The sequence below is a fragment of the Equus quagga genome, chromosome 5, assembly GCF_021613505.1.
Source record: "Equus quagga isolate Etosha38 chromosome 5, UCLA_HA_Equagga_1.0, whole genome shotgun sequence".
Taxonomy (NCBI): domain Eukaryota; kingdom Metazoa; phylum Chordata; class Mammalia; order Perissodactyla; family Equidae; genus Equus; species Equus quagga.
Window position 1 is genome coordinate 6,008,281 of NC_060271.1, and position 25,607 is coordinate 6,033,887.

Sequence of the window (25,607 nt, forward strand, 5' to 3'; positions counted from 1 at the left end):
TTTTATGTCTGCATCAGATGTCCTTGACAGGTCTCCACTGCTTAAAATAACAACAATAATGGAAGTACAAAATCTGGTAGCCCGGCCACGCCTCTCACTTCCTAACTGAGGTCAAAGGAACAGAGGTAGACCAGGGAGGCACCTGCCTAGGCAAGGACATAGTACAGGCGGGCCACCGGGCCACCGGGCCACCAACCCAAGCCTCTGACTCCTCTACCCGACGTCGCCTTCCACACGGATTTAAAGAGAGAATAAAGCTTCCACGAGGATTTCCACTGCTCATTTTATTTCAACAGTCAACTGTCCTCAGAGAAGAAACTGCTGACGTCACAGGTGATGTGGAAGCACCATTCTAGTCTCTGAGAACCACAGCAGTGCCTATGAACAGCCTACTTTTAAAGTCGGCGATCTCTATAAAAACATCAAATAGTCAAACTTTAATAGATTCTTTTCCAATCAGAAATGGTGTCTGTAACGGCTCAAACTTTACGGAGGAGGTGAAGCAGCCCAGTGGTCACGATGCTTACAAGTAAAGCCCCTGGAGAAGGGGCGAGGGCAGGGGCCAGGCCGACAGCGGGCAGGGCAGGCCTTGCAGACCTGCCACCAGCGCCCCCGGTCCTGAGGCAGAGGCAGAGGCTGAAGGGGATGGTGCCTCCTGCCACCAGCGGGGCCTGGGGAAATCAAAGACCAGCCCTGGGGCGAGTCTGATAAACAGCAGCACAACCCAGAGACCGTTAAATTCATTCCTAAATGTGGGCTTCCACTGGCCCTACTCCTCAGAGCCCTGGGCCTCCCCTGGGAACCTCGTCCTCCGTTCTCCGCTCCGTCCCACAGGCCAGGGCTGAGAGAACCCCACAAGTCACCCTCCTTCCTCCTATCTGGAAATGGGAATTAGCTGCCATCTTACGCCTACCACTCCCCGCCTCCCTACACATCGCTGAACACAGACAAAATCATTGCTCCAACACCCCTCGCCCCACCACCAGCTGAGGGCCAGGGCCTAGTCTGACTGCTCCTGGGACAAGGGCTGGCTGGGCTCGCAGGGCACAGGCACATCCGCATCCTGGTCGTCCTGGTCGTCTGTGAGGGACAAACAAGAGGAGCTGGGTTTAGAAAGAGGGACAATTACCGATTTTCAGATGTAAATTTCCTGGAAGGGGTTCTCATCCTTCCCAGCCCCCAAAGGGAATTAATCTGCCTTTAATCTGCCAGGTGTTGCAAGGCTGGGAGTCTAGCCCTGACCCATGAGACGGGCGCAAGTTCAAGCCCCAGCTCTGCTTGTCACAAGCTGGGTGGCATGAAGCCAGCCACCCCGCAGCTCCGGACCCCAGCTTCTCGTCAGATGCGATGACACCTCCGTCGGCACAGGGCAGCAGGGGCTGGACGGGGCAGTGAGTGGAGCTGCTTTCCCTAACGCTGTCTGTCGATGTCTCAGGTTCTGTCTAAACCCGGGACAGCTGCAGGAGGGAGGGGCCGCCATCAGTCCACTCTTGCAGATACTGAAACTGAGGCCCCAAGGGGAGAATCCACTTGCCCAGGTCACCCAGTGGGAAGTGCTTGAGCCCAGCCTCAGGCCCAGGCGTCGGCCAGCAGAGCCCGTGTGCTTCCGGCCACAGCCACCAGGGCCCGGCACGCTGTACTCCTGTTCGCCACTTCCCTTCTCTCCACATCCCTTCAGACGGGGCCCCTCTTCCTCCAGAGAGTCTTCCTGCCTGCCCGGAAGCTGGGAGGCTCTGCTCGCTTACCAGTGGCCTCCCTGTGGGCCTCGGCCACGACGGTCAGTGAGAAGGAGGGCGGCGGTGGTGGCGGAGGCAGCGGTGGGAGGAAGTGGAGCGCAGAGAGGAAGCCCGGGGGCAGGAACGGGGCTGGCGGCAGTGGCGGTGGCGGCGGCGGCGGAGGCAGGGCCGGTGGGTTGTAGCTGGGCTGGAAGTCCCCCAGTGGCTCCGACACCTGCATGGCCAGAGGGGCAGCATCAGCCAGCCAGCCCAGTCCCGTCTCACCCTCCCCAGGGGGAGATTCGCCTTCGTGACCCAAACACTTGGGCACAGGGCACTTGGAACAGGGTGCTCCACAAACACCCGCCAAATGACTGAAGGCGAGAACAGAGGCCCAGCTCAGGCAAGCCCGGGAGCCGCCGCAGTCACACGGACGGAGCCCTTCTCTAGATGCTTAGATCCAGGACCTCATTCCACCCTTGGGACCCTAGGAGGAGGGTCTGGTACCATCCTCACCGTAATGACAAAAAACAGCATCAGGGAGATGGAGCTACAGGCCCAGGGCCACGAGGCTGGGAAGTGGCGGAGGCGGGACTGGAGCCCGTCTGTGTGACTCCACTGCTCTGCACGGGGGAAGGGGCTGAATGCACCCCAACCACTTGTGGTCCCATCTTCTGGCCTGTGTAAGGACTCAGACTGAGGGTCCAGGGCCTCTGGGGCTCTATTCTAACAGGCCGGGAGAAGACCTGGGGGGCGCAGCTGCTCCTGAGGCAAGAGAAGCTGGATGACCTCAGGAAAGTGGCTTCGCGCAATCAACCCTCCCGTGTTTCTGTTCCTTCTTCAGAAGACAGAGGCTAACCCCACACCAGAGGACCCCAAGGCCGGAATGAGGGGATCTGGAGAGGTGACGTCTACACAGTCAGAGCTTAACTGAGAAGGACACGGATATAACAAAACACAGCAAGGAATTTCAGATGTAGTCCCTCTCACTGACTTCTCCTTCCAGATCCTCCAGAGCAGCACTTCACAAGCTGCGTTCTGGAGAACCCTAGCGTCCTCTGAGATATTGTTAAATGCTCTTAAAGGTGTTCTTTGTCAAGGGACTTTGTGAACTGCCTTACTGGCCCCACATTGGGGAGTCACACGGGAGCATATGAAAGCCTTGAGGCAGCCTGCAAACATCTCCTCAGACCCGCCCCGAGTTTCCTAACTTCATGTGACCGCCAAGGAAGGAAGAAGGCCCACTCTTGAGGCCCTGCTACGTACCAGACCCTGTGCCGGGCAAGTCACAGGCACTACAGCTTATTAAATCTATCAACGGTCCTGTGAGATAGGTACCCTCACCCCGACTGTACGGACTCAGGACCTGAGTGAGGCCCCCAGAGGTCAGGTGACTTCCCCCGGCCACATGGCTAGTAAACAAGAGGTGGGATTGGAGCCTGGGTCTGTCCGGCCCCAGGTCTGTGCTCTTGCGGGAAGAGAGCAGAGGCCGCACGGCAGCAGCAGCTGGGGCAGGGAGAGGAAGAGGAGGAGGAAGACGTCTCTGGGGAGTATCTTGGAGCCTGGGCAGGGAGCAGCAGGACAAGGAGGAAAGCAATTCGTAGGCTCTTGGGTTTGAAACAGCTCCACAAATAAATGCTTGATCCTCTCCAGACATGAAGGGGGTGGGCCGGGGGATTATTAGTGCTTTAATTCCAAGCTGCTCAGCCAAGCCTCTCCCTGGATCACAGCTCCTGCCTGGGGCCTGTGGTGGCAGCTCAGGCCCAGATAGACCGGCTGAGATCACACTCTCAACAAAGGCCGTCTGGCAGGCCTGTCAATCAGAGGCCTGCCCTGGATGCCAGGCTCCAGGCTTCTGTGTGAGCAGACGGTGGGGACGTGCTCCACTTGGCCAGGGCCCCTCTCTTTGTGTGGATGCTGAAGACGCTGTGCTCTCCCTGGGCTGCAAGGGGGTGGCCAGCACCCACAGATTTCAGGTGGGGCAGGGGTGGTGGTGAGAGCCCAGGGCCATCCATGTTTGCCCCACCTCTGTCTGAGAGACACACTGAGGGCAGCAGGAGGTGCCTGGGCTCCAGAGTCAGGGTGGCCAAGGTATACGTGCTGGCTCTGTCACTGACCAGCTATCCCTCACTCACCAGTTCTGTGACCTTGGACAAATACGTAACTTCTCTGAGCCTTCTTCCTCTACTCTAGCACGGGGTAATAACACGTACCTTGAAGGCTCACATCAGGGTCAGTTGGCACCCTGGAAATTATCAAGACCAGTGGTTTTCAAATTTTCCCTTGAATCAACGGAAAATGATTTATAAATAAAACTTTACAATATCTAAAACAGACAGAAGAGATGGTGCTGAGGCTGAAACTGGTGTGGGCATCCAGCACCCTGCGTGCCTGCCCTGCCTGGACACAGCTGGAACCCCACTGCACTGGCCCCCACCCTGTGGCTAATGGCTCTCATTATGTAAATGTCAGGCTTTCATCTTCTTAATCACTTTCCACATTAAACCAAAGAAGGCTGCTCTCTCCTCACTCTTCTCCACTCCCCACCCAAAGAAAACATCTCTGTAACACCCAGGGTTAGGCTTTTAATTCTGCGGGAGGGAGTAAAGGTAATGGTGGCCTACATTTCTATGAACTGGAGCTTTGTTGGAGTTAACCTTCCCCACAGGTCGAGGCTTATGGGGCCAAAGTCAGGACTGGTCCTCCAGGCTTTCCACTATTCTGCCCTCAAAAACTGCTAAAAGGGAGAGGGCTTTTAACCACCCAGGTCTGGAAGGAGCTGGTAACCAATGTCACAAAACCTGGTCACCCCAACTCATACCTCACACAACAGAGATGGCCTGAGTCTTACACACTCAGTATTCAAAACTCTAGGCTTAAAGAGCACACCAGGAGTAACTGACTCCCGATCTTACAGAGGGGTTAACCTGTCCTTTCCACAACTATTGCCTAAGGTGACAGGCGTTTGGGGGAAGGTTTCCGTATTTTTCAAGACTGAGCTTAAATGCCTCTTCCCCTGAAAGCCCTCTGCCATCTCAAGTAGGCCATACCTTTGGGCAGGGGACCTACAGCTGTTCCTGGCTCAGCCCTAAACTGTGTGGCTCCAGGAAAGTGATATTTCCTCTCTGGTACCCAGCAAAATGAAGGGCCCTTCTGACACCAGCATTCCATGAGTCAAGGCTGGCGGTCATTCGGTCGGTGTGACTGCGGCTGTTCCCCGGGCTCATCTGAGATGTGTCTGTACTCCTTCCTGCCTGGGCTCCCAGAGCCTTTTGGCCCACAGCTCTGAAACACACATGCCATAGCCCAGGCCGCCTTGTCTGCACGGGAACGGACTTGTCTACGTGTGTGCCCTCCCAGAAGTACACACTGCACGAGGTCAATGTTGTATCCCTCCCAACAGTGCTCAAGGCCTGGCACAGAATGGGCACACCAAGTGGCCTCCTGGGATCAAAGATGCATAAAAGCAGCAAGGGCAGTTGGGATAAGGAGGAACCTGGAAGGGAGTGAGGGAAGGGACTCACCAAGCCTCCATGGTAGTGGCTGCAGGACACGTGCCGGAAGCCCTGCTGCAGGGGGACCCCAGCATCCGGGCCGGCGTCCTGGTAGCCCAGTGGGAACGTGCGGTACGGGTGCATGCCAGAGCAGCCCGGGTACAGCTTGGAAGGCTCCCTGTCCAGGTACTCAGATCCCACCACACAGTCGGAGCTGATGCTCAGAGAGTGCCCTGAGAACGTAAGCAGGGAGGGAGGTGTTAAAAACACACAGAGCTAGGAAGAAGAGCACATTACTGTCCCAAGGTGGAAGCATAATCAACACTCACATGCATTTACAAAGAACCCCCAGAGCCAAGAGGCTTTTGATCCTCCCTCCCTCCAGCCACGTCCCCCCTGCCCTTTAAAAGGTCCTCCTCCTCCTTGGCACAGCCAGGAAGCCCCGCGTGGGCTGGCTCCCGCCTCCACTCCAGCCTCCTCGCCTACTACAACCTCGCAGCTGCTTCTTTCTCATCCACCTCAAGGCCTTTGCAGGTGCTGTGCCTTCGGCTTGGAAGCCTTCCTCCCCGAACCCCGCTTTGCCTCCTTAGGTCCTCAGTACGCAGCGCCTACTCCTCCTTCAGACCACAGCCAAACCATCAGTCAGGAGAGCTGCATCCACTGATTTGTGTGACTCTTTGATCAGTTCTGTCTCTCCACAAGGACAAACCCTCGAGGCCAAGGAATGTCCTTGTTTGTTGAGACATGGAACAAAGAAAGGCACCGTGTCGTGGAAAGGTATCCTTCTCCTAGGATAGCTGTTTCAGGTCTGTCTTGCCCATCTAGTTCCCTGGGGACCTAGATCTTCCTAGAATGTTCCAGAAGGCAGAAATGACCTTCCGAGGGCATCCAGAGGGGAGAGTCCGACACAGAAGGAAGGAGCTTGCCTAAGTTGACAGAGAGGCCTAAGGAGGCCCCAGCCTCCTAACTCAGACTTGTGCTCCTTCTACTGCACTGCCAGAGGGAAAACCACGAAAACATGTCTTCCACTCAAAAACAGCCACTGTTTAAAACTCAAACCTAGAGTGAATGAAATTGTACTCTAATAGTGAAAGCAGCAAGACATAAGGAACAGCGTAATTCACACACGCGGTGGGAGAGGACAAAAAGAGGCAACATCCCAAAGGACCCACTGTGGTCCTCCAGCAGGGGGCAAAGAGGCTGCCTCCTTCCCCCACGCCGAGGGAAAAGGCGGGAAGCGGTGCGCATGCTCATTGGGCCAGGGCACGGGGGAGGGGAGGGGCCTCCAGAACGGGGAAAGGGAGAGAAGGGTGCGCAGGCGCAGTCATAGTTGAGAGAGCCGGACTGCAGGACAGTCCTGGGGAGGTGCCTGCAGCCCAAGAAAAAGGCGGGAAGAGGTGCGCAAGCGCAGTAGGGCCAGTGTCCAAGCGGAGGAGGAGCCACAGCCAAGCAGAGTGGGGGCCATTTTTTTCTTGCAAGATGGAAAGGCAAAAACTGTAGCTAAATGTTAAAAGCCCTGTGGACCACCCACTCCTTCCTATCGCTCTTTTTGCCTTTTTGCAAAGGCCCTCAACGCAAATCCGTATTCAGAGACAGGTTTTGCGAAGCGAGGCTACCCCTGGTCAGCGCTGTCCCGCCCCCGGGTACCCCCGCGGGATCGGCCGGCTCAGGGCGCCAGCGTGCGGGCGGGAGGCTGCGGCCCGACAGACGGCGGGGCAGGGCCGCGCGGCCCGGGCATCTTACCGAAGTCGGCGAAGGGCGGGCTGGGCACAGGCCGCAGCGGCCTGCGCAGCTCCGGGCGGCCGGGGTAGCTCCTGCCTGCGGCCTCCGCGCCGAGCTGGGGGCCCCCGGGCAGGGCCGCCGCGGCGCGCTCCCTCGGCCCCACGTGGCCGCGGCCGCCCAGGACCGGCTGGAAGGCGCTCGGGCCCGGGCTCGGGCCCCGCGGGGGCCTCCCCGGGAAGGAGGCGGCCGCGCGGCCCTCGGGACCCAGTCCCGGGTTTCGCGAAGCCGCGAACAGGGGCACCGGGCGGAGGCTGGAGCCCGGGGCGGTGGCCGCGGCCCCGGAGGCCAGCTCGGGCCCCTCCAGCTCCTCCTCGGAGGCCTGCTTCTTGAGCACCTTCTGCGCGGCCATGATCTTCTGGCGCTCGGTGATCAGGTAGCACTTCTCGCAGGTGCACTGCTTCCAGCGGCACTTGCCCGCGTGTCCCTTGACGGGCACCAGGAAGCCGTGGTTCCGGCACCGCGAGCACTTGGGGGTGCGCAGCATCTTGTCGGCCAGCTTGGCAAGGTCTGCCTTCAAAGCACAACCGCCACCTCTGGGAGCTGCAGAGCGAGTGGAGCAGGGATGAGCTGCGCCCCATAAGTCCCTGGTGCTGGGGACGTTGGATACACTTGTAACAAAGCAGCTCTCGGTACGTCCCAGGAACTGCTGCAAGACCCTTGCATTTTCCCTCCTTTTTTGGGTGCAAAATTTGGAGAGTTTCTGTGCCTTGGTTAATTAGATGCAAGGGATTGGGTTGAATAAGTTCTTCATGGAATGCTATTGCATGTATGTCGTCTGAGTTATCTGAAGTCTAGGCATTTAATCTTCCAAACTTTCTGTTCCCGCCACGCCATAGACAGAAGGTATTTTGTAACTTCAAAAAAGGCGGAGTGATATTCAACGGTCCACGGAATTAAAGCTCCAGAGGAACGCAGCTCTCAGTAAACCCATTCCAGTATAAAAGCGTTCTAAGCGGCAAGCGGGCTTCTCCCGCCAAGAGCTGCTGCTTCTGCTGAATTTCATTTCTCTCCCCTGCAGAGAAGCAGTCGTTCGCAGTTATGCTTCCAGAATATTCTCAGGAGCTGAGTGCAGTGTGATAGTCGCTCAAGGGTGTGCCCGTATAGTAATTCCCATTTCTTAAGAGTCTTGTTGGTTACAGGAATGCATCTCTAGCAGATGGCCTATTGCTGTCGTTGATGCCTTCCAGGATAAAGCATACTTAAAATGCTTTCAAGTAAAACAGACTCAGGATATTTTAGCAGGAGCTCGAATTATTGCTTAACTTTGCAATGAATTTAGTTATCCCTGCAAAGCAACCCAGATGTTGGGGCACCTGAAAAGCTGGCACAAACTTCATAGTTTCCCAAAGCTGCTAAATTAACTCATTTTCTTGTTTGATAGAAATCTGTGACACCCTGAGGTCTTTTTCTTTTTTTTTAGGTCCCCAAAAGAAACAAAAAGAGCCACTCACACCTAAATTGAAAGTTGATAGTCATAGAATTAAGAGGTAGTTATGGTTAATACCTGGCTAAAACACGTGCATTTTAAATTGCCCTTTCTCTGAAATTCTCTCTTTCTGGGAGCAGAATGGTGGAAGTGGAGGCCTGTTGTCCACCTTGATTTTCCTGAGCCTCTGGTTGCAACTGAACTTGGCATTTCTCTGCCTAGAATAGGAAATGGTTGCCATTCTGAGCCTGAGTAGATACTGGAAAGCTGAAAAGAGATTTGTAAACCCTTTTTCTGCTTTAAAGAAATAGATTCATCATCTTCATAAGAGGGCAAAAGTATACGCTTCCTGGATTATTTGGCCCTTCAGGAATTTCACCGGTTATGTTGCATCCATTTAAAAAGAGCTAGGTTTGTCTCTGCTTTGCTGCAACACTGTCTGTCTGAATTTTTGATTTAAAAAATATGGCCCCATAGATAAAAGGAGAGACAAGCTCCTTTTTCTGACTCCACTGATTCAAAATGTCTAATTTTTTCACTGATCTGGTCATTTGAAAATAGTACTTAAAAATCATTTTCAATACAAAAATCAGTTTCAATACTACGGTCAAAAAATCTGGGGCATAAGCTGTATTGTTTCATGATACTGCAAAATGTAAGGTCATTTTCTGCATTATCAAATTTAAATTTTAACATCTGGTAACATTGAAAGAAAACTAGTCTCATTTACATTTCATGCTTGACCACTCAAGCTCTCTTCATTTTCCTATTAATGATTTAAAGGAAAATCCTATTCAAAGCCAACTATTTGAATTAACATATTTTAGCCTTGTTAACTACAAAATGCTTCCATATTTACTTCATAGCTTTAGGGGCCAAATATACCGAAGGTGATGTGAATTTGCATGGTGCTTTGGGAACATTAATAAACAACCATATATCTTTTTAATCAGTAGTCACATTATAAGATGCAGAAATCCCAGGGTTTATACAGTAAACAAATCTAAGAAGAAAAAAAAAGGCTAGTTTATTTCTCTCTTTTCCCCAAAGTCTCAATTTGTGTAGGTAAATTCCAGCAGAGCTTTATTTATTTCACTCTTGGAAATTCAGGCAAATTGATAGTTTTGTTTTATTTAGGTTGATGACTGATTACTTCCTAGGCTGCTGCTCTTTTTTTTTTTTAACATACATTTCTTTAAATTGTTATTTAAAAAGATGGTAATGATGTAAAAGTGAAAAACTAGAAGTCAGAAAAGGATGGGAGCAGTAGGCACACAGGGGACCCCGTCCTTCCCCACACCTAAACCCTAGGATATTTATCTTTAAGAAAGTCTGCATCACCATGAACAGTGGTTTATAAAATAACAAGTTATTGTTGCTGAGGAATCACCAGTTTGACTAATTAACCACAAAGGGGCTGGCGGATGGTCATATTTGACTTCCAGCCTCAGATGTGTCCCCTTTTCCCTCAGAGTCCCAAGTTTCCCACCTTGAATAATGCCTCTCCCCTTCGGTTAATATGATTGCTATTGGCACTGTTTAATTCATATTCACGTTAAAGAGCCTGGTATTATGTAGTGCACGGGGGTATCATTGATAATCATTAAATATTGCATCAGGCCCTGTAATGTTTCCTTACTGGGAACACACAAGAGTAAGGAAGGGTTTTCTTGCCTGTGGCATCTTTCCCCCAGCAGCTATAACCCAGATATCTGCTATCTTCCCCTTCTTCAGGCTCTCTCTAGTGAGCAATGGAAACTTTATTGAAGATTTTATAGCGATGGAGGGGAGGATTTACATGATCCTATGGCAGATGCTTTAAAATCCTGCCTTAGCATTTCTGTCTCAAGAGCCGCCTCAGCTGTGCTGCACCCACTGGGGAGAAACTGGTCTGTCCACTCCACCCTCTACAGTACCCAGCCTTCCTAGCTCCTCTCTCCTTTCTCGATTTTTTTGAGAGCTCTGTAACAGTTGTGCCTATCTTATTTTCCTTTATGTCTAGCACAAAATAGACGTTCAGTAAACATTTGTTGAATGTACAAATGAATCTCGCGTCCCTCTCTGCCAGTGTCAAAGTGACCCCCTCCGTAATTGGCACGCTAAGGCAACTCGGCTTCAGCAACTTTCCCCGAACATCACACAAAACAGAAAGCCCAGGGTGAACAGGACCACTGTCCTGACGAGCAGAATTAGGGGATCAACTTTGGTTCCTTGAGCTCACCCCCCACCCCTGATGGTTTAATAACAGTAATAATAATAGCTGGCACTTACTAAGGATTTACATGTGCCAGTAACTCTTCAGTCCTTTAAGTGTATTAATTCATATCGTCCTCACAACAACCCTCTAAGGTAGGAACTTTTATTTCCACCCCGATTTTACACATGCGGAAAGTGAGGCCTAGAGAAGGCGAGTAACTTGTCCAAGGTTTTGCAGCCATTCCCTGGCAGAGCCACGCTTCAGAAGCAGTTCTCAGAGAGTCCACGATCTTAACCGAATACCTGCTAACTCAGTATTTCTTCTAAACAAGCACAGTGCTCTCCCCAGGAAAGCTTTGGTGTTGAATAGAAGTGTTTGTCTTATTACATACCCATTACAGTTGGGGCTGTAGGGGAGCAAAATTTGCCACCCCAAAATGTGTCTCTTTGGCATGAGGATTATTGTAGGCCGATCATTTTTAAGAAACAGAAGACTCAGCAAGTTTTTTTTTTCACCTCCCCCTTAACTGCCTAAAGAATTTAGATAGAGGGCCTGTTCCAGGAAGAAGAGCCATCACCAGAGACAACTACACGAACGTGAGCCAGGTGTGGGGACCTGGGGGGGACTTAGCAAGGCCTGATTGTCCACATTCCCCTCTGCATCCCATTCTCTCTGCGTGGCGTGGCAAGCATTTGCTCTGCCCATCTCCCTGTGAACTGAATTCCTCTCCTTTGAAGTCCCAGACCCCTACCTCGTTCTCCTTAGCTCCAAGTAGCATATAAGCCTCAATTGCCTGACTGTTTTTAGGCCTCATATTCTTATGGAGCCCCCATACGTACTCAAATTAAATGTAATCAAATTAAATCTGATTTTCTCCTGTTAAACTGTCTCTTAGACCAGCCAGAAGAGCCTAGAAGGGTAAAGGAAAAAATTCCCCCCCATAGGGCAAGAGGGGGTGAAGGTGGTAGCAACCTGGGGAAACTTCCCAGGATGCCCTGCTTAGTTACTTTCCTCCACCCACAGCCGATATTTATTGAGTGCCAACTATGTGCTAAGCATAAGGGACACAGAAGTAAATAAAAAGACAGGATCCTTACCTTTAGGCATACATTCTAGCTCGCAAACCAGACAGTAAACAAATAATTCCGGATGAAAGCCGGGGGGTAAAGAGGGAGACCCAGGATGCTACGGAAACCCATTTGAAGGTCCTAACCTGGATCGGGAAATCAAGGAAGACTTTCTTGGAGAGCTGATTTTTAAGCTGAGGCCTAAAGCTTGAGTAGGAATTAGCCAGGTGCAGGAGCAGGAGAGGTGTGTCCCGGACAGAGGCCTGCGGTGTGGCCGTAGTGCAGTGAGATCAGGAGACTGGACAGAGGAGGTATAGAGTTTGAGCAGTAGCCAGGCCACGGGGGCAGTCCTCGGGGGAGATTATGGGAGTCACTGTCTAAGAGTAAGGAGAGGAAACGACATGGCAGAGCCAGGCCGCACTCGAACCCCCGGGTCCAGACAGCTGGTCCCTGCCCTTGGCTTTTCATTCATAAAGCAGAACAGTAAGTAACTTGGACTGGCATAGGTATTGCAAGATTAAAATGGAGTTGAGTGGGGTTTTTTGGGGGAGTAGTTGTTCCATGTGGGGCACACATATAAAGCTAGTCATGGCGTGAGCTAGCACTATGCTAGGCGGGGTGCTTCCTCCTGACCCTGGAGCCCTGTTGACTGATTCATATGACCTCTCCTAGGAATCTTAAAGAGACTAGGCACTAGCCGGCAGAGACGGAAGACAAAGGAGTGAGAGAGAAGAGGGAGATGAAATCTAACAGCAGTTGAAGAGGTTGTGAGGCAAAGACTGGAACCAACAATTCTAGAGCAGGTGAAAAGTACAACATCCGGCAGAGAGGACATGCTCCAAGTGGCACTGTTAGCTAAGGCAGATCCAATAGCACTATTTGTTTTTACTCGCTAATTTGATGAAAAAATATTTTTACACACACAGAAATTTTCACAGTATATACTGATTAAATGTACTCTTTTTTTCCCTCTTTATTTTTTATTTATTATTTAGTGTGTGTGTGAGGATGATTGGCCCTGAGCTAACATCTGTTGCCAATCTTCCTCTTTTTTGCTTGAGGAAGATTGTCGCTGAGGTAACATCTGGGCCAACCTTCCTCTATTTTCTGTGGGACACCGCCACAGCATCTCTTGACGAGCAGTGCTAGGTCTGCTCCCAAGATCTGACCCGGCGAACCCCGGGCTGCTGAGGTGAAGTGCATGAACTTAACCACCACGCCACTGGGGGGGCCCCTGGTTACATATACTTTTTTTTTTTATGCTTTTGGGTTCTTTTTTAAAGATTGGCACCTGAGCTACCAGCATCTGTTGCCAGTCTTCTTTTTTTCCTCCTTCTTCTTCTCTCCAAAGTGCCCGAGTACACAGTTGTATATTCTAGTTGTAGGTTCTTCTGGTTGTGCTATATGTGACGCTGCCTCAGCACAGCTTGATGAGTGGTGTTATGTCCACACCCAAGATCCCAACCGGTGAAACCCTGGGCCACCAAAGCAGAGCATGCGAACTTAACCTCTTGGCCACGGGGCCGGCCCCTACATGTACTTTTGATAGTACTAACAAATTCCCATAAATTTCAAGAAATTATTTGTCTTAAAAGATGAGTGGCACATGTCCCTATAAATACGTTATTGAACGGGAATAATAGCCTTAATATCTCTGTCCTTTGTTAAAATGCAAATTTGGTTTACACAGCATGCATGAATTTAATGCCAATATAGGCAGGGCACTGTTCCCTAATAGCATCAGCATCAAAAGAGCAAAGAAAATTAAATTCAGTCTTCGTTTTTTATGTATATTCCTTGTCTAGTTTCTTGGAACAGTAAATTCCTATTTATCAAAAGCAAAACAAAACAAAACAAAACCAGAATTTTTCCCTGAATTCTGCTTCGATGAGGATGGCAAGGAGATATCAGGAATTTATCTTTCAAGAGAGCTTTTCATTTTATGTCACAGAGTCAGTACAAATTCAGTCCAGATTATAACTGTAAATAGACAGCAAGAAGTCCTGCTCTGGAGATAGGCAAACTGCGTGAGGACATGGTCACTACTTATTAGCTGGGTTACCTTGGCTAGTCACTTAACTTCTTTGTGCCTCAGTAGTAATAACATTTGTACAATGCACTGCAACTGCAAAATGTCCCACATTTATCCCATTTAATGATATTAATATTTAATGAGTGCTTACAGCATGCAGGCGTGGTCTCATTTAAACCGCAGAACAACATCTATAAGGGAGGTACGTTTATCGCGTCCATTTGACAAATGATAAAACTGAAGCTGAGAGAAATTAAGAAATTTCTTCCCAAGGTATACAGGAAGTGGCAGAAACTTGTGAATAGCCTCCAAATCTGATGCTTAACCACTATACTATATTGCCATCAGTTAGTGATTTTTTATTTATTTTAGCTGTAAAGTAAGATGTCTGATTCTTGCAGGATTAAGAGAGAATGCATTTAGATTGCCCAGCACAGTGTCTAAGACCTGGCGGCTGGTTAGCATGCATTGCATGGTATGAAAGAGGAGGAAGGGGCAAGGGATGCGGAATGAGGAGAAAGAAGTAGTGTCTCTGACCTACCCAATTCCACCTCCAACCGGAAGCCTTCATTCAGCTTCACAGCCTTTCCAGTGGCGCCAGGTTCTCCAAGCACAGACTCAATGCCAGCTGTCCGATACCGTGGCTATTACCCTTATGTGGCACCTGAAGTGTGGCCAGTCCAAGTTAAGAAGTGCTGAAAGTATAAAACACATCAGATTTCAAAGACATAGTATAAAAAAAGAATTTAAAATATCTTGTTAATAATTTTATGTACATTATATATTGAAATAATGATATTTTGGATATACTGAGTTAAATAACATGTTATTTTTAATGTGGCTTTTCACTTTTTTAATGTGGCTACCTGAAAATTCAGAATTATGTGTATGTCTCACGTTATATTTCTGTTGGACAGCACTCAGTGAGAGATTTGTCTGCTCAGTCCTGCTTCCACTCCAAAGACCAGGTTTTCCACAGCCGCTCAAACCCAAGCTGTTGCCCCATCGTCGCCGGGAGCACCCCACTTTCGTACATCCCTCCCTCGCATCGGTTAGATCACGTTCTCCAACTTGAACGTGTTCTTTGTCATTTAGGGCCTTTCTAATGGAATCAAAACACCGTCTCATGCTTTAGAATTGGAAATATTTATCTGACGACTAGAGTATGTTAGCCAGGAGTGTCTAATAAAACTCTAGTTTGCATTTTTGAATCTTCAAATGTATTGATGTTATTTTTATGGGAATATTTCACGTTTATCTTGTTAGGTATAAATCACCAGTAAAATGCTGTGTAAATTAGAAAAGAAAGAAAGGTGTCATTATATACTAAGGTTACCCCATTCCTGTGACATAATCCATCAGATTCTCCTAAGATCCCAACCAGAGGGCACAGGTCGATTATTTACATGCTCCTTGATAAATGAAGTCCTTTGGACATTTAATAGTGTTACGAAGTCCAGAAATTTAATTAAAAATTATTTGATTTACGCCCTTCTCCCCCGGAACCACCCCAGGTAAACTGTTACTACCACAAGGAGCACTAATGTTGCTTTGCACAAGTAATTCCTTGAACAAAAAAAGGCATGAAGGTTTGTTACAAAGTTTTCCTCTAAGCACATAGAGATTATTACCTCCCACGACATTTTCTTTAAACAGGGTTAGACTGACTTAGTTTAATGAGTTTGGAGATTGTTGCTTTTTCCCCTTTAACTTGCCAGTTAAATCAGAAATATTTATTTTAAGAGACAGTTTAAGGAACTCCGTAATTCCCAATCTGTCAGAGTTTTACAAATAAATCTCAGTTGAATGCCTGTCATTGTTTCCAATCTGGTCAAGCAAAAAGAAAAAAGTATACACTTCATCAGAATAATTAGTTGATTGGGGTTAAATAATTCTAAGAATAAACATTTGACCCCCTGGCACATCATAAACCTCCCGGAGTGAGAAGGATTATAAATTAAACATACAGGATTTAAAACGGTCCAGATACACCCTGAACATTATTGCAGGCATGTGGGACACATTTAGATAAGTTAAAACCAAGAGTGTGTTTAGAGTTTAACCATCTTTGATCAGTGGTTTACTGAAGCTTTATCACTTTGGTGTGAGGATGGGGGGCTCAGAGAAGGGGTTAGAAAGAGAGGAAAAGTGCCCCCTGCTGCCCGATGGCCACCTCCCTTCCCTGAAACTTACGGTTCAGAGATTTTTAGAGACTTGGTACCCCAGGGGACAATGAAAGTCTTAAGTACAAAGAAGTCAGGAAGGAAAGAACATTCATTGAGGGCCTACAACATTGCAAGCACTGTCCTGTCATTTAATTTAGTAATAATATGAAGTCCATTACAAATTCAGGAATGAATAGGATGAAGTTTTACACATAGAGAAACTGAGGTTTAAGGAACCTTTACAAGATTCATAGCTAGGAGTGGAATGAGCCAGAATCTGGACCCAGGTATGCCTGCCTCCAAAGCCAGTGATGCTTATACTGCAGCATGCCGGCAGCGGCTGGAGGCCACGGGCACAGCTCAGACTCCTACAAATATGGTGACAACCGTTCTGATTTGCCTGGGACCCACAGGGTTCTGGCAACGCTGGACTTTCAGTGCTATAACCAGGGAATTCGGGGGCAACCAGGATGAGTTGGTTGCCCTAGCTAGGATTCAACTGGCCAGAATCAGGCACCAGGCTGAAGGGTCAGTTTAGAAAAGGAGGAAGCCTGCCTGGTGTCTGTGCTGTTCCTCAGTGGCCCGGGCCACTGTGCCACCGGTGAGCAGTCACCATCCTACTCGTTTCATGCCATGACATGTCCTGATGCGTTGTCAAAGAGGCTCACGTTTCTGCCAGTTATGATTTCTTCAGTTCCTGTCCTAAATCATCAAAGTCAGTTGGAATTTAGATGACTGAATAAATCATCCACTCAAGTGGAGGGGAAGGAGCAGAGACTGGCATCACAGAAACATGAGTTCTGTGAGGGTTAAGGAGGGCCAGAAAAAGGGGTGAGTAACAGAACTGACATCACAGAATGCTCACTGATGTACAGGGCACTGGGCTAGGTATTTTCTGCACATTATCTCGTCTTATGTCAACTCTAAAAGGTTATAATTAATCCTAATTACAGATTTAATAAACAAATAAATAAATGAATGAAACTCAGAGGCTAAATAACTTGTCTAAGGTCACAGCTAGAAAAAAAAGGTGAACTCCGTTTATTTCTGCCCAAAGCTATGTGACGTTTTCCATTATATCATAGTGTCTGACACATAGTAGTACTTAATAAATGAGTCCCCCTTCCCATTACATTCCTAAGAACTTAAATTTATTAATTTCAATGTCCTTCATATGCTTTTAAAATAAAATAACATGCCAAAAAGTGTATTCTCCAAACTCTTAGGGTGGCTGTAGAGATTCACGGTGGCAGATGAAGTTACCTGCTTAAGTTCACTGTGTATGTTAAAGCTGAGAGAAGAATTGAAGCCACTACTCCCGTTCACTCTCACTGGTCAGTGAGTTGGCCAGTCCCCGCTGAGACTGGATGGAACACCGAACCAGGAGATGATACATAAAGAAAGCAGTGTTTTTCCAGTCTCCTCTCAATTATTTCCTGTACAGTTTCTAAAAATGGCAATTTACGAGTCCATAGTAAATACAAATGAATGTCTGGCAAACTCTTTAAACACTCTAATTACAAGAAAAACAGAAGACAGGTGGGTTACTAAAGGAAAGTTTTCTGGCATACGTACTTTGCCCCTGATTCTGTAAGACAACGTGAACTGGCAGAGGAAAGTGGAAGGACATCCACAAAGACATGGACGCAAGGATAAGGACATCTTACCTAGATATGTATTTGTGTAACTGGAGAAACCATTAATGTGCCTAAGTATTTATGGCTGAAAATCAAATCCTACATGCAAATTAAAATGTCATGAGAAGGAAGTGGGCAAATATGATGTAGAGATCAAAGACTATCTGCCAGATACCTAAACAAACAGAGGTTCTGTTAGCAAAGAGGAATAGGCAGTTGCCTTTTGGGTAGACATCAACAGTGTCTGCCACTCCCTATCTATAAAATGGGAAGAATATGTACCTTGTACAATTGTCGTAAGGATTAGAGATATTTGAATTGCCTGGCAAAGAGGAGGTACTCAAGAAGGGTTTGCTATCGTTTTATCTGAGCACTCCGTGATTCCATTTTAGAGCGTATGAAAATCCTGTTTGGGGACAAGATGGGATATTAGCTCTGCTTTGGTGTGTTAATTCAAAATGTGCCTGGCACATAATAGGACCTCAATAAAGATGTGTTAATGAATGAACGAATACATTTTAACTCTCTTCTCTCTGAGACATAAGAGAACATACATGTCTACCTCTAGCCCTGCGGAAAGGTCTGCTTTTCAACTCAAATTAGCAGGAAGGACACAGCAAAAGTGTAATAATGATTTCAAGACAGAAATGTTGCCCTCCATTACATAAGTAGCAAGGAGGCAAGCTTACCAGGGGTGCCTGCGTGCTCTGTAATGGCAAAATATTCTTACACGCCACTCTCGGTGATGCGGGGTCGGTGAGCCGAGGGTCAAAAGAAAGATTTCTTAGACTCTCAAGATCTGGCTGTAGTGCTCTTTTATTTAGAGAACAGTGTGGAATAGCATGGGGACAGGACCCATGGGCAGTCAGAGCTTCTGCTGCCGCCGCTTCTGCTGCCCCCGCTGGCATGGGGACAGGGCCCATGGGCAGGCAGAGCAGCTGCTGCTGCCCCCGCTGGCATGGGGACAGGACCCATGGGCAGGCAGAGCTGGTGCGTGGGGACAGGGCCCACGGGCAGTCAGAGCTCCTGCTGCTGCCGCATGGGGACAGGACCCATGGGCAGTCAGAGCTCCTGCTGCTGCCACATGGGGACAGGACCCATGGGCAGTCAGAGCTCCTGCTGCTGCCGCGTGGGGACAGGACCCATGGGCAGTCAGAGCTCCTGCTGCTGCCCCGAGTTGAGGGTTAGGGCTAATTTTATAAGGCATGGGTACATGACTTATTTTTACTGGAGAAAAGAAAAGATGATGTAAAAAGTCATTAAATGATTTCAGTGCAGATGGGGTCTGGTTATTGTGCGGTCATATAACTTTAGATACGAATCTGGCCGTATAGATCGGCATGCAGGTGAGGATGCCCTGGGCTTCTCTCCCTGGGGCGGTCCTAATTCATACCATAAAAAAAGTCCACTGGGTCGTATAGTTTGGCATGTAGGCCAGGTCACCTTGGGCTTCTCTAGCTGGGGCAGCCTTAATCCACATCATCGGTTGCTACTGACTTTATGGCTGTGTTTCAATAGTTATTGAACTAAGAATTATCCAAGAAAATTTTGGTCCTGAAGATTCCTAGATTGTTTTCTTCAACTTGTACATTTTCTTTAGCAATATTTTAATGGTACAGAACAAGCATTTCATACAAGTGAGATAAATTGATTTAAACTTTGTTTTCATAAAATAGTTGGTGACCTGTGCTACATGTCAGCAACACATCCAAGTTGTACCTTCAGGAAATAGCGGCCTCAGCAAATAGTAGCTGCTGTTATTATTCTAGCCCTCTTTACTCCTTACTTTCACTAAACTCCATTTTTGATAGAGTCCAGCCTTTCCCTAAATATGCTCCATGAGAGACTATGTCTGTGAAATGGGAATAGGAATCATAGAAAAAAGGGGTTCTGAGATCCAATAAAATTAGGAAACTGCAAGTTAACGAAATTAAAGTTCTTTACCGTAGAACTTCTCTGATACGTTCACGCGCCCTGTGAATCTCCAAGAGGAAGCTCTGGTGGTGCTCAGCCTTTTCTTCCTCATTCGCCCTCTCTCCCCAGAGGTCTCTGCTTTTTAGACTTTTTTTCCTAATCTTCCTTTTCCATCCCCTGGCCCCTGCCCCGTCTCCTCCTCGACCCTGAAATTAAATACTAAGGGATAGGGGCCAGCCCCGTGGCTGAGTGGTTAAGTTGGCATGCTCCGCTGCAGGCCGCCCAGGGTTTCATCGGTTCGAATCCTGGGTGCGGACATGGCACTGCTCATCAAACCACGCTGAGGCGGCGTCCCACATGCCACAACTAGAAGGACCCACAACTAAGAATACACAACTATGTACCTGGGGGCTTTGGGGAGAAAAAGAAAAAAAAAAATAAAATCTTTAAATACTAAGGGATAAGATTTCATTGGGTAGAGCTGAGCTCTGGAAGGCCACAAACCATTGCACTATTTCCATGCCCCCTAAGAAGCAGTGTTCACCCCATGAGGGATGATATCGCCTCAGCTGAGAACACTCGCCCTAGTATGGAATGCTTGTCAGACTTGTTTGACCACTGACCTTTCTCAAGTGGACCAATAGTCCCAGGAACTTGCTTTGGGAAGCCCTGATTTGGTGAGCATGGGGTATTTAACACTTCATTGTTCTCTTATGACTCAAAGAGAGACTCTTCTCTTTAATACTGAAATTTCTGGTGTTAAAAGTTAAACTGGGGGCCGGCCCCGTGGCTGGGTGGTCAAGTTCAAGGGCTCCGCTTTGGCTGCCCAGGGTTTCACTGGTTCGGATCCTGGGCACGGACATGGCACTGCTCATCAGGCCGTGCTGAGGCAGCATCCCACATGACACAACTAGAAGGACCCACAACTAAAATATACAACTATGTACTGGGGGGATTTGGGGAGAAAAAGCAGGAAAAAAAAAGATTAGCAACTGATGTTAGCTCAGGTGCCAATCTTTTTTAAAAAAAAAGTTAAACTGAGGCATATTAAAAATTTTAAGAGTTTGTGCAAAAATCAGTTTGAATCGGGCAGTGCCAAACGGCAAGTAGTTAGAAGTGCTCCAGAGGGAGCGAAGGGAAAGACTTTTTAGAGAAGCCGAAGAAAAGCAAGGATACTCGACTGGCCAAGCTTGAAGCATTTTCCTTATTTGGGAAAGCCTAGTTGGCTGTTTGTGATTGGTTTCCATTTCCTAACCTTGAGGCATTACAGGCTTAGGTTTTGAGTTCCTTACAGAGGTTGCTAAGGCATTAAAAGCCACCTCGGTCTAATGGCCTTGTTTCAGTAATTTAATGCTGGTATAAGACTACAGTAAGGACAGGAGTTCAATAAGACTTGTTGATTGGGAAAACCTGTATCTGCCTCTGCTCTCCCTCTGGCCATCATCCTAGTCTGTGGTTAGAATTTTATACCAGCCAATTTTTTTTTTTGAAGAAGTTTAGCCCTGAGCTAACATCTGTGCCCATCTTCCTCTATTTTATATGTGGGCCTCCTGCCACGGCATGGCTTGAGAAGCTAGCTTTGCGGAGGTCTGTGCCCAGGCTCTGAACCAGCGAACCCCAGGCCACTGAAGCAGAGCACGCGAACTTAACCACTATGCCACCAGGCCGGCCCCATACCAGCCAATTTTTTTAACTACAAATTATGGTATAACGTGCATAAAGTGTGCAATGTGCACTAATCATAAATGTACAGCTTGATGAACTTTCAGCATTGCACACCCCCAGTTCAGGATATAAGTACTGAATTCTTGATCAGAGAACCTTAAAAAAGTTCTTGATCTCCCATCATCCACATACTGTGGTTTTCAAACTTCAGTGAAGTTTAATAAAGAGTCCACCTACAGAAGCTTATTAAAACTGCATATTCCTACCCTCAGAGATTCTCATGCAGAGGGTCCCGGATGTGAGCCGGGATTTTAAATAAAGCACTTCACGTGAATCTCATGCAGGTGTCTGTGGATCACACTTCTGGGAAACACTGGCCTCCCTGCAGGATAAAAGTCAAAGTCCTGAAAAAGGTATTAAGGCTGTCCCTAAATTGATCCAATTCTGTTTTTCCAGACTCAGCCCTGCTAGTTTCCACCATGCTGAGTCATTCGCCTCTCCTCAATGGGTCATCTCCAACTCGAGTCACCTTTCCATTCTTCATTACATGGCAGACTCCTACTCATCCTTCAAGACCTAGCTACATTGCCATCACCTCTGAGAAGTCTTCTTAACCTCACCAGGCAGAATTAGTTCCCCCTCATTGTTCATCTTTATTCAAACTGCTGTTATACTTATCACACAATATTGATTTTTTAATCTCCTTGTCTAGAAGTAAGGCCCTGCACATAGTGGGTGAATGTATGAATGAATGAATGAATGAATCAATCAATCAGTATGCTACTGATTTACACGTGGAGTCACTTGGTTCTCATTTTCCAGGCCAACCAGACTGCAAGCCCCCTAAGGGAAGAGGGGCTTTCTGACTCACTTTCCTAATCTCCAAAATCATGGCAGGGATTCAGTAGTCAGTGGAAAATTATCTAATGAAAGAAAACAATCAGCACACTCCCCCCCGCCCCCCCCCCCCCTGCAATTTAGTGAGTGGCTCCACGCTTCCTAAGCCCTCGCTACAGCTCTTGGAGGGAAATCTGAAGAGTGTGAGTCAGTTGGGGCGAGATGTGATCCCCATCTGCCACATAAGAATGTTAGGTAAGCCCTGAAGCCACAAGACTGGGCCTCCAACGCCGGGTTCCTGGTTCTCTCTGCCCGTTCCCGCCACAGAACACTGTTGCCATGGAGATGACCATTACTCTAAGTGGGCACAGCTGAGCGAGGACTCCAGCAAGGCCTCTTCGGAAGGAGACCGTGCATGGCGACTCTTCGACCCCTCGCCCACCTCCTCATCTATTTACTCGCCTATTCCTGTGTTTACTCATGTTTGTACTTGTTGATTTATTTTTTTAGCATCTTTGTAGAAGACTAGGCAGCTGAGCTGGACGGAAGCCACTTGGTCACCGAAAGCCTTTCCCACGGGCCAAGGTGAGATCCAGCGGCCACTGACCATTGGCTGAGGAGGGCTGAGGGGTGGGGTTCCTGCCGCTACCAGAAGCCCATTGGCCCGAAGATGTGAGGGGGCGGAGCGCCGTCCTGGAGGTGAGGGGCGGGGCGATGCTCCCACTGAAACCGTCCTGGGCGGCGTGGAGCCGGTAGGTGAGCGGGCTGGAAGCCTCGCGCGTGCCGGGGGCCCTCACCCTCGCCGGGACCGTTGGGTTCGGGGGTCCGCGGGGGGAGCTCACGGCGCTTGCGCACCTGCTCTGTGGCCCCTGAGCGAGGAAGGCGCCCGGGCCCAGCAAGCGTGTGCCTGGACGGAGCGGCCATGTGTGAGGCTGGCGGTTGCGGAGCCCCGACGGCGGGACGCTCCGGCCCGCGCCCGGGCAGGCCCTGGGCGGCCGCGGACGAGCCGGGCTACGAGTACGGCTCCCGGAGGTACCTGCTGCTGTGCGGCCTGGGCGGCATGCTGAGCTGCGGGCTGACGCACACGGCCATCGTGCCCCTGGACCTGGTCAAGTGCCGCATGCAGGTGGACCCCGGCAAGTACTCGGGCATCCTCAGCGGCTTCGGCGTGACGCTGCGGGACGACGGGCTGCGCGGCCTGGCCCGCGGCTGGGCCCCGACCTTCCTGGGCTACTCACTGCAGGGCCTCTTCAAGTTCGGCCTGTACGAGGTCTTCAAGATCCACTACGCGGAGCGCCTGGGCCCCGAGAGGGCCTACGCCTGGAGGACCGGCCTGTACCTGGCCGCCTCGGCCAGCGCCGAGTTCTTCGCCGACGTGGCGCTGGCCCCCATGGAGGCGGTGAAGGTGCGCATCCAGACGCAGCCCGGCTTCGCCCGCACGCTGCGGGCCGCCGCCCCGCGCATGTACGGCGAGGAGGGCCTGCGGGCCTTCTACAAGGGCGTGGCGCCGCTCTGGCTGCGGCAGATCCCCTACACCATGATGAAGTTCGCCTGCTTCGAGCGCACGGTGGAGGCGCTGTACACCTACGTGGTGCCCAAGCCCCAGAGCCAGTGCTCCAAGGCCGAGCAGCTGGCCGTGACCTTCGTGGCCGGCTACATCGCCGGCGTCTTCTGTGCCGTCGTGTCCCACCCGGCCGATTCCGTCGTGTCCGTTTTGAACAAGGAGAAAGGCAGCACGGCCTTCGGGGTTCTCCGCAGACTGGGGTTCTGGGGCGTGTGGAAGGGCCTGTTCGCCCGGATCATCATGATCGGCACCCTGACTGCGCTGCAGTGGTTCATCTACGACTCGGTCAAGGTCTATTTCAAGCTGCCTCGCCCTCCGGTCCCGCAACCGCCCGAATCCCTGAAGGAGCAGAAGTAGCCGTGCACTCGTCCACCCCTGTAGCCACCCGTGGCCGCTGTTGAGGTCCAGTGGGGGACTGCGTTCAGGCAACGCTAGTGTGTCAGATGTTGACGTTTTTTGGAGAGGTGACAATGTGCAGTCCGAGTTCTCTTTAAATGATTGATTCCTTCTTTTTGGCGATCCAAGAGGATTGCCACCGTTTCATTTGTGGTTTGAACCATTATCTTTGGGGCGTCTGCGTGGTTGCTTTAACTCAATAGCTTTTCAACAGTTGTAAGGAAAAAATTCTTAACAGCAAGTAATGTTGGGTAATTTAGTGTCTCTAGGTCGTATCTCCTTTGATTCACCATTCGGTGGAGGTTAGCCAGCCATCACTACTCAACAGCCTACTGATGAGGGTTTAAGGTCAACATAGCTATATGGTACAGGAAATAACCTAAAGGTCTGCTACACGGTGTTCATCTCAGTAGAAATCGTGCCCCTATTGAATAGATGAAGGACTCATTCCATGTTTCCTGTTCGTGTCCATTACAGGTAAAAGTTATTAAAAGTTACATTGTGACTTATATTGCCTGATGCCTTAGAAAGTATTCACTGTCTTCAAAGAGACGTGACATGAGAAGATCTGCATTTTCTCATTTTGCTTTGTCCGATTTTCTTCCCGATGTTGCTGATGAGAGCAGAGCTCTCTCCAGGAAGTGCTACAATTGGATCAATGTGGAATACCGAAATGAGATGAAGGGCAGGCTCTGGCAATAAATATGTAAAGAAAAGCCTCTGTTCTCTACAGATTTCTTTTGTACAGTTCCGCTTTGAACAGCTGTACATCCAAAGGAGATCTTACCACCCTGGCGTTTAAACACACACACACTCACACACACACACACACAAATCCTACAAATTCCAACAATTTTTTGTTGAATCCTAAAGAATGATTTTGGTGACTTTAGAAGGAAAATCTCCCTTTTGATGTAACAAATGCCGTTCGTTTAGTTTGGTAGGTGTTTCAATGATCTTTCCAGTCGTTGAGGTTCTTAAAATTGTTTGAAGTTATAAGGCACTTTGTCAGTTTTCTGTAGCCGTCACATCTCTTATTGGAGGAATTATAAAATTAGTGAAATTCTGTGAATTAGAGATGTTTGTAGAATGTGAATAAGAAATAAACTTCAATATGACATTTGATATGATTTACCAAAAGGTTACATGATTGCCTTAGCAGCTTGTATTAAAGACTACAAACTTAGAATATGTTAATGTTTTAACTATGTAATAGTAAACTGTTTAGTGGTTAACAGAAGTTAAAAAGTATGTAGATTTAAGTAAATATGTTTGAGCCATCTTGATTGGATAATAAAGAGCTTGGAGGAAAAAAGTCAGAACTTGTGAATGAGATGGGATGGAATTTATGTTAGTGCTTCTGTTTTGTTTATTATCGGGGAGGATGCGGAGGAAGGGTCCTTATGGATTATTAACACACTTCAATTTTCCTTAGGAGGTTAGTGTCCAGGTTTAGTGAAAAGAAAAGTTCTCAGTAAAGGAGAATGATAAAAACAAATTTCCAGAAACTAAATCGTTCATTTTTGCAAAATTTTAAAAATATATTTCTGTCTAGTGTTATCTTGTAAGATGTTTGTAGGAAGTTTCTTTGGGAACAATTTATTAAGTAAAGTACTTTCTATCAGTAGTATAATTTAGAGAATTGCTGCAAAGTGTATGGAGTTTCAACATAGTGAGAGACCACTTGTTCCGGTCTGTGGTATTTCCTGATTGTTC

General features: G+C 48.7%; 2 protein-coding genes across 2 annotated transcripts; one reads left to right on the forward strand and one right to left on the reverse strand.

Annotated features, from left to right (window-relative positions):
- Nucleotides 1-1,000: 1,000 nt before the first annotated feature.
- Nucleotides 1,001-22,855, reverse strand: DMRTB1 (DMRT like family B with proline rich C-terminal 1). The gene is made up of 5 exons (XM_046660653.1): nucleotides 22,729-22,855; nucleotides 6,953-7,531; nucleotides 5,240-5,442; nucleotides 1,746-1,950; nucleotides 1,001-1,080 (listed from the first exon to the last, which is right to left on the reverse strand). The coding sequence occupies exons 1-5, from the start codon at nucleotides 22,853-22,855 to the stop codon at nucleotides 1,001-1,003; spliced, it is 1,194 nt and encodes a 397-aa protein (XP_046516609.1).
- On the forward strand, nucleotides 22,854-23,852 carry LOC124239188 (phosphate carrier protein, mitochondrial-like). The gene has a single exon (XM_046660655.1). The coding sequence runs from the start codon at nucleotides 22,854-22,856 to the stop codon at nucleotides 23,850-23,852; it is 999 nt and encodes a 332-aa protein (XP_046516611.1).
- The last annotated feature ends 1,755 nt before the right edge of the window (nucleotides 23,853-25,607 follow it).

What these genes read in the sequence shown, in the direction of transcription:
- LOC124239188 (XM_046660655.1), top strand. Translation starts at nt 22,854, where the DNA reads ATGTGTGAGGCTGGCGGTTGCGGAGCCCCGACGGCGGGACGCTCCGGC.
- DMRTB1 (XM_046660653.1), bottom strand. Translation starts at nt 22,855, where the DNA reads ATGGCCGCTCCGTCCAGGCACACGCTTGCTGGGCCCGGGCGCCTTCCT. An exon ending in GCCACTACCATGGAGGCTTG is followed by an intron (nt 1,951 to 5,239) that starts GTGAGTCCCTTC and finishes CTGGCCATGCAG; the next exon opens with GTGTCGGAGCCACTGGGGGA. An exon ending in GGCCCACAGGGAGGCCACTG is followed by an intron (nt 1,081 to 1,745) that starts GTAAGCGAGCAG and finishes TGTCCCTCACAG; the next exon opens with ACGACCAGGACGACCAGGAT.